The sequence below is a fragment of the Scylla paramamosain genome, chromosome 19 (genome assembly GCF_035594125.1).
Source record: "Scylla paramamosain isolate STU-SP2022 chromosome 19, ASM3559412v1, whole genome shotgun sequence".
NCBI lineage: Eukaryota > Metazoa > Arthropoda > Malacostraca > Decapoda > Portunidae > Scylla > Scylla paramamosain.
Genome location: NC_087169.1, coordinates 1327501 through 1341310, shown reverse-complemented (window position 1 = coordinate 1341310; position 13810 = coordinate 1327501). Strand labels below are relative to the sequence as shown.

General features: G+C 43.2%; 1 protein-coding gene across 3 annotated transcripts in view; it reads right to left on the bottom strand.

The window, feature by feature from the left end:
* Positions 1–2390: 2390 nt before the first annotated feature.
* LOC135109548 (fibrocystin-L-like) overlaps positions 2391–13810 on the bottom strand; it is a 12006-nt gene continuing 586 nt past the window's right edge. Inside the window, exons 3-10 of one of the 3 annotated variants that reach the window (XM_064020956.1) lie at positions 13465–13665; positions 12637–12885; positions 11788–11946; positions 11276–11533; positions 10533–10771; positions 9838–9967; positions 6067–6129; positions 2391–2666 (exon numbers count right to left, since the gene is read on the bottom strand). In XM_064020956.1, coding sequence (XP_063877026.1) covers positions 6079–6129; positions 9838–9967; positions 10533–10771; positions 11276–11533; positions 11788–11946; positions 12637–12885; positions 13465–13665 — 1287 coding nt within the window. In that variant the 3' untranslated portion in view covers positions 2391–2666; positions 6067–6078. Of the gene's footprint in view, positions 2667–5922; positions 6130–9837; positions 9968–10532; positions 10772–11275; positions 11534–11787; positions 11947–12636; positions 12886–13464; positions 13666–13810 lie in introns of those variants that run through there. The other 2 variants (XM_064020954.1, XM_064020957.1) reach the window with 2 other exon arrangements.

Below are 13810 nucleotides of genomic sequence, written 5' to 3'. Positions count from 1 at the left end.
GGTGAAGTGAGAACCGGAAACTGAGAAAGTAGTTCAACAGCTTTTGAGTCTACCCCATTATAATTAACCAAATATGAAGAAATAGGAGAATAAGAAACTTCAAGAGGAATCTTACATTGGGTAGAGGAGTCTATTAGCGACTGGTCTTTACAGTCTACCATTAGTGAGTTAGCTGCAAGAAAATCGGTTCCCAAAATTGGATGTATAACGTCTGCAATGACGAAAGACCAAGGGAAAGAACGCCTAATACATCGTATCCCAAGGTCTACATCGACTTCACCATAACAACGTATGGGTTTACCTGAAGCATTAGTAAGAGTAACAGCAGTTGGCCTGAGGAATGGATTCATTAGGTAGCAGCGAAAGTGATGAACCAGTATCTATCAAAAATTGGTAATTCTTGCAACCGATTGTGGCACTTACTCTAAGTGGCAGTCCGACGGTCGCAACTGATATTTCTACGGACTGCCCTACTAGTTTCCCGCCTGGTGGAATACGCGAGCGGGGGAAGAAGAACGAGAATTAGGGCGAGAATCTGGCAAAATATTAGAAGCCGTAGAAGAAAGTATACACCATCGTTTACGTGATTTTGCCCTGTTACCATAATACAGATGGTACCTGCACACCTGAGGACGCTGACCTTCATGAAAGGCGCACACTCCAATGGGAACACAAGTTCTAGAAAATACATTATCCTGACAAGCTGAAGTGAAATTTGGGCCTCTATTACCATTATCTCTGTTCTGGCTCGCAGGCCTGGACCCTTGTCTACCTTCCACCATGGAAACATTAGCGCTGTTGTTTACACTCGCATTACTTGAGCCATAGGCCAACAATGTCTCAGCTACACGAGCCAGTTCCTCTAGTGTAGAGCTCTCCTCATATGTCACTAGGAAAGGTCTGATGCTACTAGGTAATGCTTTCAAAAACTTTAACTTTATAAAGGAATCATCCACCCCTAGTTGAGCAGCTATTTTACGCAACTCTCTCAAATACGTGGAAGGTCTGTCACACATTATGTTTTGATTAACAAGAGAGTCAAGAAGTTCAGGCTTTGACCTGGTGAAAAGAGATATCAAAGATTGCTTTAATTCACCATAGTCTGAAGAATTGATGACTTTATCACTCAATTGATTGATTACTCTAAGTGGCAAATTTGATAATATATGGTGAAATTTGGTACTTGAAACAATGATCTTGGCAAGAACAAACTGTGATTCAATTATTGTAAACCAGCATGTTACTGAAGTCTCATCAAAGGGTGGTGGTTTGACGGCAACACCTGCGGTCACGGAAGGAACACTATCCTGCGACGCACTAGATGTAAGTAGCGAACCCTCGTCCTGGTTCGGCATAGTTCCAAGGGCATAGATTCCAAACAGGACAAAAGTAAAATAATAGAGTACCTGGAGGACCAGCATATAGTCACTGTGTAGTTATAGTCTGCCACCAATCACCACAGACCGTAGGCCATCCCTGCCTCCACGATGATCACGTTACGTCTGGTCACTCCGGGGTCACCACATGTGGAGCGGGGATCGGTACGGAAACCTTCCAGACAGGTGCCCTGAGTTTATTTGCGGGCGCTGTTCACAGGCGCAGTTAGATTCCTCAGACACGGTCACAGCAAATATACAACAACAGAGAGGCCCAAACTCCAGGTTGTGCTTAAATCACAATAAAGGAAAACCATTGCAGGCGTGTATGTGTGGTGTTTTTGGTAGGCGTCCAGTCAGCCGAATGCCGAGACCGTGGCAGTACCCAACGAGGTGTAAACCGCATTACTGGAACCTACCTCGAACTTCTAATGGTTTATCTATGTACTCCTACATGTGTGTGTGTGTTTGTGTGTGTGTGTGTGTGTGTGTGGCAAGGAGGGGGTGGAAATAACTATACATGACAGAAAGGTTTAAATGTGTGTGTGGAGGAAAGTGTGCATTAAAAAAATAAATAGGAATACAGAATGAGTGAAGAAGAGGATAATGAAGGATAAGGTAGAGGAGAAAGAATACAGCAAAGATGAAGAAAAAGATATTGAAAGATGAGATATGATAAGAAGGAAAAAGAATACACTGCAGGAGGAGAAAAAGGATGTAAATGAAGGATATAACAGAAAAGTATAATGAAAGATAGAATAGAAGCAAAAAGAACACAGGAGGCATGAAGAAAAAAATATTACTGAAGGATGCGAGAGGAAAAAACACACTCACCAAGGCCAACAAAAAGGAGGGAGAGAGAGAGAGAGAGAGAGAGAGAGAGAGAGAGAGAGAGAGAGAGAGAGAGAGAGAGAGAGAGAGAGAGAGAGAGAGAGAGAGAGAGAGAGAGAGAGAGAGAGAGAGAGAGAGAGAGAGAGAGAGGAATAAAATAAAATAAAATAAAATAAATAAAAAAATGAAAAGGCTCACTGAGGTGCCAGTCTCTACATGACAGAGCCAAAATAATTACTCTAAAGTTAAGAAGTGTCTTGTATAAGGAAGTACAGACACAGACAGGAGCTCCAGACTTTACCAGACTGACACCAATACTCACGTGGCAAAGAGGACTCCATGTACCAGCCGGCAGGGACAACAGCAACCTTGGCTATGAGTTGCTGTCTCACGTCTGATGCCTCAAATATGACGTTCTCAAAGGTGAGCATTGACACGGCCTCATCTGGTACATACAGCCTGACAAAGGGTCTGTTGTCAGTATTTGTATTGGGAAGATATGGGTGGTGTTTATTTATTTGTGTATGTCTCTCTGACGTTTTTATTTTATTTTATTTCTTTTTTATGCAGGAGGGACACCGGCCAAGGGTAACAACCCCCCTCGCCCCCTCCACCCCCCTCAAAAAAACACTTCATGCTGGTCCCTGAATAGGGTCCAAAGCGGTAGTCAAAACCTGAAGGATAAGTGTCTTGAAACCTCCCTCTTGAAGGGATTCAAGTCACAGGAAGTGGAAATACAGAAGCAGGCAGGGAGTTCCTGAGTTTACTAGAGGAAGGGATGAATAATTGAGAATATTGGTTAACTCTTGCATTAGAGAGGTGGGCAGAATAGGAGTGAGAGAAAGAAGAAAGTCTTGTGCAATGAGGCCGTGGGAGAAGGGGAGGCATACAGTTAGCAAGATCAGAAGAACAGTTAGCATGAAAATAGCAGAAGATAGCAAGAGATGTAATATGAGAAAGAGGCTGAAGACAGTCAGTTAGAGGAGAGGAGTTGATGAGACGAGAAGCTTTTGATTCCACACTGTCTAGAAGAGCAGTATGAGTGGAATCCCCTAGACATATGAAGCCTACATGGACAGATAAGGTCCCTGTACAGAGTTAGCAGCTGAGGGGGGGGGAGGAGAAAGACTGGAGGACACATTCCAGAACATCTAACTTCATAGAAGCTGTTTTAGCTAGAGATGAGATGTGAAGTTTCCAGTTTATATTATAAGAAAAGGGCAGACTGAGGATGTTCAGTGTAGAAGAAGGGGACAGTGAGGAAGAGGGGATAGTTATCTGAAAGGATGTGTTGGGTTGATAGATGGAAGAATTGAGTTTTTGAGGCACTGAATAATACCAAGTTTGCTCTGCCCCAATCAGAAATTTTAGAGAAATCAGAACTCAGGTGTTCTGTGGCTATCCTGTGTGAACTCTTTACTTCCTGAAGGGTTGAACGTCTAGGAAAATAATTTGAAAAGTGCAGGGTGGTATCATCAGTGTAGGAGTGGATGGGACAAGAAGTTTGGTTCAGAAGGTCATTGATGAATAATAAGAAGAGAGAGAGGGTGACAGGACAGGACCCTGAGGAACACCACTGTTAATAGATTTAAGAGAAGAACAATGACTGTCTACCACAGCAGCAATAGAACGGTCAGAAAGGAAACTTGAGATTAAGTTACAGAGAGAAGGATAGAAGCTGTTGGAGGGTAGTCTGGAAATCAAAGCGTTGTGCCAGACTCTATCAAAAGCTTGTGATATGTCTAAGGCAACAGCAAAAGTCTCACCAAGATCTTTAAAAAAAGGATGACCAAGTCGCAGTAAGGAAAACCAAAAGATCACCAGTAGAGCGGCTTTGATGGAACCCTGTACTGGTGATCAGATAAAGGTTGTTAAGTGATAGATGTTTAAAGAATCATCCTGTTGAGAATAGATTCAAAAACTTTAGATATGTAGGAAATTAAAGCAATAGGACGGTAGTTTGAGGGATTAGAACAGTCACTATTTTTAGGAACAGGCTGCATGTAGGCAAACTTCCAGCAAGAAGAAAAGGCAGATGTTGACAGACAGAACTGAAAGAGTTTGACTAGGCAAGGTGCAAGCATGGAGGCACAATTTCGGAGAACAATAGGAGGGACCCCATCAGGTCCATAAGCCTTCCGAGGGTTTAGGCCAGCAAGGGCATGGAAAACATAATTGCAAAGAATTTTAATAGGTAGCATGAAGTAGTCAGAGGATGGAGGAGAGGGAGGAACAAGCCCTGAATTGTCCAAGGTAGTGTTTTTAGCTAAGGTTTGAGCTAAGAGTTCAGCTTTAGAGATAGATGTGATAGCAATGGTGCCATCTGGTTGAAATAAAGGAGGGAAAGAAGAAGAAGCAAAGTTATTGGAGATGTTTTTGGCTAGATGCCAGAAGTCATGAGGGGAGTTAAATATTGAAAGATTTGGACACTTTCTATTAATGAATGAGTTTTTGGCTAGTTGTAGAACAGACTTACCATGGTTCCAGGCAAAAAATATAAAGCCTATGAGATTTTGATGATGGAAGGCTCAAGAACCTTTTGTGGGCCACCTCTCTATCATATATAGCATGAGAACAGGTTGTGTTAAACCAAGGTTTGGAAGGTTTAGTTCAAGAAAAGAGTGAGGAATATACGCCTCCATGCCAGACACTACCACCTCTGTTATGCAATCAGCACACAGAGATGAGTCTCTGACACAGAAGCAGTAGTCATTCCAAGAAAAATCAGCAAAATACCTTCTCTGGTTCCCCCAACTAGCAGGGGTAAAATGCCAGAGGCACTTCTGCTTATGGAATGCTGAGGAGAGATTGGAGCGATGGGACAAGCTACAAATATGAGATTGTGATGGGAGGAGCCCAACAGAGAAGAGGGTGACAGCATAAGCAGAAGGATTAGAGGTTATGAAAAGGTCAAGAATGTTGGGTGCATCTCCAAGACAGTTACGATTATGAGTAGAGTGTTGCACCAATTGCTCTAGGTTGTGGAGGATGGCAAAGTTAAAGGCTAGTTCACCAGGAAGGGAGAGGAAAGCCAAAGTTGGTGGTGAACATTGAAGTCTCCGAGAATGGAGATCTCTGCAAAAGGGAAGAGACTCAAAATGTGCTCCACTTTGGAACTAGTCAAAGAATTTCTTATAGTCAGAGGAGTGAGGTGAGAGGTATACAGCACAGATAAATTTAGTTTGAGAGTGACTCTTGTCATAGGCAGATGGTGGAAAACTTGGAAAATTCAATAGTGTGGGCACAAGAGCAGGTTAAGTTGTTGCACACATAAATGCAACATCCAGCTTTGGAGTGAAAATGAGGATAGAGAAAGTATGAGAGAATAGAAATGGGGTTAATGTCAGTTGCCTCAGACACCTGTGTTTCAGTGAGGAAAAGAAAATGAGGTTTAGTAGAGGAGAGATGGTGTTTTACAGATTGAAAATTAGATCTAAGACTGCGAATGATGCAGAAGTTAATGAAGAAAAAATTGAGGGGGATGTCAAGACACTTAGGGTCAATACCAGAAGAGCAGTTCGACCTGGGGACGTTTGTGGTCCCCTCCCCAGATGGGGACTTCAAGGCTGGTGTAGGAGTTGTCATGATAATTTTGAATTTTGAGTGAAGGGTGTATGTGTAATTAGGTGCTTGTAGTTTTGTGTGAAGGAAGAGAGTTGTCTTTAAAGGGCAGGCTGTGACTTCCACCTTGTATAGGAAGACACAAAGAGAACTGTTCAGTGAGATCATAGCTGGATTTAATGATAAGTTCACAGCACTCCCTGATCCAGTGCTTTAGACTTCACTGGGAGTAATCATTTCAGCAGATGTCTACTACCTCCTCCTTGTAATATTCTCTTCTGTTTCTCACTTGGCATACCTCTGAATAACCTCAGTGTCCCTCAGCAGTCTTTGCCAGCAGTTCACCCACAAATGTCTGGCCCTGAGGAGGAGAGAGAAGAGGCTCAGGAAAGAAAATACAGTACAGATGCAATTTCTCTCAACTCCTGCCCTTTCTTATGGAAGGATAACAGATGAGGTATAATTTTACTTCCTTCATCTATCTATTTATCTATATACCAGGCCACCAATCCCAGACAAAAGCACCACTCACTCACATACACATCACTCACACTCTTAGGCCCATCAGTCTCTGGTGGGAAGGAACAGTCTTGTGGACCACCCTACAACACCCTAGCAACCATACTTATAAAACTCTGCTATGGTTACATCCTAGCTAGTAAGGGAACTTGAATTATGGGACTTGAGTGCTAAGTGACTGTCCTAGCAGGGGACTCTGTTGAGTTACTTTCTTAAGGTGCTAACACCACTACCGGCTGACATAAGCAGACATGTAGTGCTTTTTGATGAATCTTGCATGAAACGGCTGATAACGAGTAAAAATGATATGTATAATAAAACAAATATATTCATTTAATGGTTCTCAACAATAATCTGACTAGTTTAAGCTTAATTATTGAAGGTATTTATTTACCACTGTTGTCATTTTGTCAAAACAACAATCAGGTGGTGCCAACTTTGACTGCACACCAAGGTGGTGCATGCATCACTGTGTTACTGATGACCCTGCTGGTGGTCTGCTGTGAGGGCCCCAAGTCATCCACACTGATGTGTTGCATCTTGCCTGTTGTGAAGTACCACAGAGTGATGGACACTTGCATCTCAGGGGAGAGAGCCTTATTTCTTGAAATTGGTCTCTTCAGTATTTCCCACACAAAATCAATCACAATGATCCCAGTACAGACCAGCCGATATGTCTTCAGCTCAGTCATCCAACTCATTCAGGACTTCCTTCTTGTCATGAAAAGTCTGTTGCTGCTGCTGGCAGTGTCAGTGGAGTTAATCTAGCACAGCCTTGCTTGCTGATAGGATGCAATCTTAAAGGCAGGTTCACACTGGCTGTGATGCTACACTAGCTATACGATGCGTATGATGCAAAGCTGTGTAGCTTCCAGTCATTACTGCTTGTTGCTCCCCTAGGAAGAAAAGGTGCAAACTGTTTGCTATGGAACAACTTATAGAAGAACTACAGAAATACCCGTGGTTGTATGTTGGTCTTGCTGGATTTATTTCATGCACTCAATTTCTTTTTCTTTGCCACAGCTAGAAGCAGTAGTTCCTCCTCAAGAGACCACAGAGCAATGTCTCCCATGATGCTGCAGATGCACTGAGCTACTGAGTGATGTGACAATTGATGCAAGCACTGTCTGACAGCACAGCATCATTTACGGTGTGAATACTCACGTGGCAAGCATCGCATCGCCAGCGTCAGGCTATAGGATTGCACAGCCAGTGTAGCATTGCAGCCTAGGTGAACCCATCTTTTATGATGCATCTTGAGGACTTCAGACGGTATCTTTCAGAATTTAAGTGGCAAGTTCCACCATATTGAGGATGTAAAACGATGATTTAATGTTTAAGCAGTAATTTAGTGATAATGCATATGGTCCCAGGAGGTTTGGCTTAACAAAATGTAAACTTACAAGACTGTGGTCTGCTTTTGGTAAGGTTTTTTGAAACTGTTAACCGACAAACATGATTTATTTTTACTTACGGTAGCTATGATGCCTATTTAAGTGTGTACAAATTGTAGGATGATAGATAAAAAAATAAGAGGAAGAAAAGTTAATATATAAATTTCTATATCTATACAATTTTTAACTCATAACTCCTTAAAACTAAATCAACTCATTATTATCTAAAAATTATCAGTGACAAAAGTAATTACTGCTAAATCAATTTTATGCACATTCTACACAAAGATGTTTTTATAGTAGGGAAAAGATATATATTAGTGTGTGACTTTCAACGTAACTTAGAAAATGTGTACTTATGCATATGAAAAATATATCTTAATGAAATAAATAAAAATCTTTACATAAAATCTGTGAGCAATGCAGACATACACAACGAAAAAAGTAAATAGCACATAAAACTAATGATGAAGTATCACTTTAAAGAAGAAAGGCTTACATTTGGGAAGTGTGATTTATTGCATCATCAATCAACCCCTGCAACACACTCCATATCTGTGTGAATTGGGGTGTTCCTCTGCTTCCCCCTGCAGGGTGTGTCCATGGCTGCATCTCTGGCCTTCAGGTACTCCTCCAGTGTAGTGACAAACTCAGTACCAAGATAGTCTGAGTGTGTGTCCATGGCTGCATCTCTGGCCTTCAGGTACTCCTCCAGTGTAATGATAAACTCAGCTCCAAGAGTGTCTGTGAAGCCACTTGACAAGCAGCCTACATTGTAATTGCAGACGCCCGTCACAATTGGGAAGTTCACTGTCCTGTCTGAAGTATTCCAATACTTGGAACAATTCTCCACACTCATGAATGCAGGTGTTCATTGCAGGTCATGCCTTTGAGGCATCTCATCATCTTTTCATCTGACGTCAGATGATGCATCAAATGATACATCACAATTCATCACATCACCACTGTCAGGTTTGAAAACAGCTGATCTACTTTTTTCTATTACAATTTTTTTTTTTACTCACAGCAAGGCCTGTAATGCACTAAGCATACTGAAGGTATGTGGTGGTGGTAGCTGGCCAAGTCACAGAAGTATGTATTTCCTGGGTCATGGCATTCTGTCATAGTCTTCACAGAAGATAATAACACAATTTCTCTCATAAATTTTATGAGTTGTGTGGGTGGTCTGACACCAGCGTGGCAGTACACACATGCCCTGTCCTCACCTTAGGCCAACTGAGTACTGACTCATTATCAAGTAACTACTGCCCCACTCCCTCCCCTCCCACCACTTAAGGATAACATGCCACACATCTGAAGAAAGTCTTAAAAAATCATGCACACACAAAAAAAAAACAGATACAGTACATGAAAAACAGCAAAACATAAGGAGTACCACAAGGTGTAATCTAAAGCCTGATTGTAAACAAGTCACACCCCAGACACACGGCTCAAACTTTGGCAGATTGTTGCCAAAGTGCTGGATGATTTTTCAGCGTGCACAGCCCAATTTTGTTTTTTTGCATACATTTTCATCCAAAAATGTGGATTACAGTCCCTTAATTAACTTGGTAATTTCTGTCCATCTCCTCACCTTGAAAGCCTCACCATCAAACATTAAGCCAGAATTTTTGTAAACAAACTGAATGAATGTATCATGATAACATAAATAATACTGCTTTATTACTCCATACATATATGCAAAAAATAAACTTGATTTGATAATTCCTGTCTACCCTACCTTTAAAGTCTTGTCATCCAGGTACTGGGCCAGAGTCCTTGTCAATAAACTGAACACCTCTTGATAACAGAATGAATATTGTTATATTACTCTATCCAAAAAAATTTACCTTGATTTCTGTCCATTTCCTCACCTTCAATGCCTTGCCATCAAACTACAACCCAGAATCTTTGTCAACAAACTGAACACCTCATGATAACAATAATAGAAATGATAGTTTTATTACTTAAAAAAAAAATCAAATAAATAAATAAAAAAAAATCCTGTCTGTCTCCTCACCTTGAAAGACTTGTCATCCAGCACCAAGCCAGAGTCCTTGTCAACAAACTGAACACATCATGTTAACAAAGATTATACTGTTTTGTTACTCTTTATATGCAACATTTAAGGCAATCATGCCTGTCTGTCTCCTCACCTTGAAGGCCTGGCCATCCAGCACCAAGCCAGAATCCTCGTCAACAAATTGAACAGTGATGGCGATGGGCTGTCTGGCCTGCACTATGCTGGGCTGCTGCAGGACCATTGCTGCACTCATCTGTGTTGAGCTGAGGGAAGGCAAAAAGAAGAAATCACTTATGCACTGAGGGGAGACCAAAAGATGACCAGCTATTAGATCACTTATGTGACTCCAATAGCAAATAGTAAATACTGAGATCCTTTTCTCTCCTTTTTGGCATGTCAGACTTGAGGTTTTCAGTCTAGGCCTAATCCCTAGAGACTTCCATTAATGTACCCTGATTAAGTTAAATTTAAGAGATAGGAAGGAATTGGTTCTTAAATAGAGTGGTGGATGAATGGAATGGACTCAGTAATGAGGCTGTTAATTCTGATTCTTTTGTGAGCTTTAAAATAAGATTACACAGGTTTAAGAATGAGGATGATAGGTGGAAATAGGTAGGCATGTTTTGTACAGGGACTGCCATGTATAGACCTGATGGCTTCTTACAGCTTCACTTATTTTCTTATTCTTCTGTTCTTACACCAGACACTTATCCTTTGGATGGTCCTTTTGACCTCTCTTTAGGGGCTGGCACTCTCATTGGGCTTTTTTTTGCACTTTTTGTTGCCCTTGACCAGTCCCCCTCTTACATAAAAAAGACTTGTACCTACCTGAAGGTCTCCACCAGGGTGGCAGTGAGGACTGGAGCATAGCTGGGGAAGGTGATGGTGAAAGAGAGGTTGTACCCTTCCCCGGGCTTGCTGACAGACAGGTCGGTAAAGGTGGCAGTGCTGTTCCTGTAGGGAACTGTGGTGGTGCCAATGAGGATGGCACCTGGCGGAGCTCCTGACAAACTAGCCGTGACCTGCCAGGGATCACTCTTGTGGCCCAGGTCACTGATGGGTGCACCCTGAGGAGAGGATGAGAGAGAGAGAGAGAGAGAGAGAGAGAGAGAGAGAGAGAGAGAGAGAGAGAGAGAGAGAGAGAGAGAGAGAGAGAGAGAGAGAGAGAGAGAGAGAGAGAGAGAGAGAGAGAGAGAGAGAGAGAGAGAGAGAGAGAGAGAGAGAGAGAGAGAGAGAGAGAGAGAGAGAATAATTATTGGTGGATCTTTGAGTCCTTTCATGAGAAACAAAAAGGCCTGAAGGTTTATTACACACACACACACACACACACACACACACACACACACACACACACACACACACACACACACACACACACATACAAAGACACACACAAGGACTGAATGAATACAGAGATGGGATAAGGAGTGTAGCCCAGCCCCTGTATACCACAAGTAGACAAACAAAGGTGATGGTGGCAAGAAATGTACATAAACTGATGGATGAATAAAGATGGAGACAGAACCAGAGATGTGTAGCTCAGGTCCTGTATACTACAACTACAGACACACCTCTTTACCCAGTACAGTGACAGACGGCTGCATTTCAAACACTGTGTACTGCACCACACTGCTGGGCACACCACTCAGCACCAATATACTGGATGGCTCGACATACTCTGTCACTGCCAGGCTCTCCTTGATCTTCTCTGCCACCTCCTTCTCCTGCTGCTTGTAGAACGGTTCGACATCTGGAATGACAACAGTGCCTTCCTCCTCTGTGGCTTTTGGAGGGGCTTCCTTGGGTGGTGGCTCGATGGGGTCACTCACCTGAGGAAGAGAGGTGGGGACTGGAGGAACACACTACCTCTGTTAATGATTCAGCTGTTGACAAAGTGCAGGAGGACATGATTCAAGGCAGTAAAGGGGCAGAGAACAGTGCCATTTTACCAAGAGGAGTTACAGGAGGGAGAGGTGATTCAAGTTAGAAAAGGGACAAAGAACAGTGTCTGCCTTAAGAGAAGGCACTGGAGGAAGAGATAACATAAGATCACAAAGGAACAGAGAGCAGAGATTCACTTTACCGAGAGAGAGGCACAGTTGCTGCACGATTCGTCCTGGAATCTATTGATGGCCTTTTCCAGACTCTGCACCAGCTTCTCATAGGGAATCACCTCCCCGCCAGTTGCTCCCTTCTCCCCCTCACCATTCAGGCTTGTAGTTGGAACGCTGGCCACTTCAGCCTAAACAAATTTAAGTTATATTCTTAAACATTTTGTTCTCTTTGGTAATTATTTTCATATATAATGAATAGTAAGAATCTCATAGGCAATTTTGTCACAGTCCTTGTTAAACTACCACTATCTATCTATCTATACGAGTATACCAGGCTGGCAATCTCACACAGGATGGCCCAGAAAAAGCATCACACACTCCTGCACACATCACTCACACTCTTAGCTCCATTAGCACCTAGCAGAAAGGGACAGTCTTGTGGACTGTTACATCCCAGGAGCTTAGGCACAGCACAGCTGTCCACATACTTCCACAGCAAGGCATCACAGCATAAACTGGTTTAATTCTGCCCTTTCATGGTGAGATCATTCCCTATCACAAGAGTAATAAAAATGACCTTGAAAATCCAGACAAATTCCATTAGATCTACAATTAGTTGAAACTCCCAAACCTTTAAGAACAAGTCTTGCATGTTGAGCTACTAGCAAGGGAGACCAGGCAGCCCAGACAGCCAAACCAAACACAGCCACACCCAACATAGCCACAAACAACATGGTCACACACAACACACAGACCCAACAAAACCAGACTCAACACAGCCACACCAAACACAGCTGCACCCACCACAGTCGGACTCAACATAGACCAGACCCACCAACACACATCCTCACCATCACTTCAGCCAGCACTATACCCACCTCCAGCCTTCCCTGCTGTCTCTTGGAGTCCTCCCGCATAACACTGATGACCCTGATGTTGTCTGGGGATACCTCAAACAGGTTGGCCAGATTCATCACAAGGTTCTGCTCATAAAACTCATCTTCCTTCACCATGAGGCCACTGGTGAGGGTGATCACGGGTGTGGTCTTGATGTCAAGGACGTGGCCTCCGCGCAGCACCACATGGACCAGCTTGGCACTACGCTGGAAGTAATTGGTCCCTACTACCTGCAGGGGAGGGTCTGGGTGAGCTGGAGAGATGGCAATAGGGACAGGCATGCCACAACAGTGTTTCCCTTGCTTAAAATTATCAAGGAGAGCTATGACAAAACTGACAAGGAGAGACATGACAAGACTGATAGGAAGGCATGACAAAACTGACAGGAAGAGGCATGACAAAACTGACAGGGAGAGACATGACAAGACTGACAGGAAGGCATGACAAAACTGACAGAGAGGCATGACAAAACTGATAGGGAGAGACATGACAAGACTGACAGGAAGGCATGACAAAACTGACAGGGAGAGGCATGACAAAACTGACTGGAAGAGGCAAGGCTGAGTTGTTGTTCTGTTACCCTAAACTAGCAGGGAGAGACAAGGCAGAGCAGTTGTTCCTTTGCCCCAAACTGACAGGGAGAGGCAGGGCAAAGTACAGAGTTCCAGTGCTTCAAACAATACAACACAACACACAGCCATTCCTTACATTCCCTACACAACACAACACACAGTCATTCTTTACATTCCCAACACAACACAACCATCCCTTACATTCCAAACACAACACAGCACACAGCCATCCCTTACATTGTCCAGTGTGGGAAGGAAAGCCTGAGGGTGGGTGGGGTCCTCAGGCAACAGCTGGTAGCCAGCTGCAGAGATGTTAAGGTTGGCTGGGGGAACAAAGACACTATCCACATAGATGTCATAACGCTGAGGCTTTGGGAAGAAGATGCGTAGGACAACAGCCTCGGAGGATGGACTGTGTGGCAGGTGCAGACACAGCACCTGAGGATGTGATGTGAGTGGAGGATCAGTGTGGTGAGGTTAGGTTAAAGATGCAGCACCTGAAGCAGTAAGTGATTAGATTAGGTTAGATTAGGCTGGGTTAGTGTTGGGTGAGGTTGTGCTGGGTCAGTGTGGCTTAAGTGAG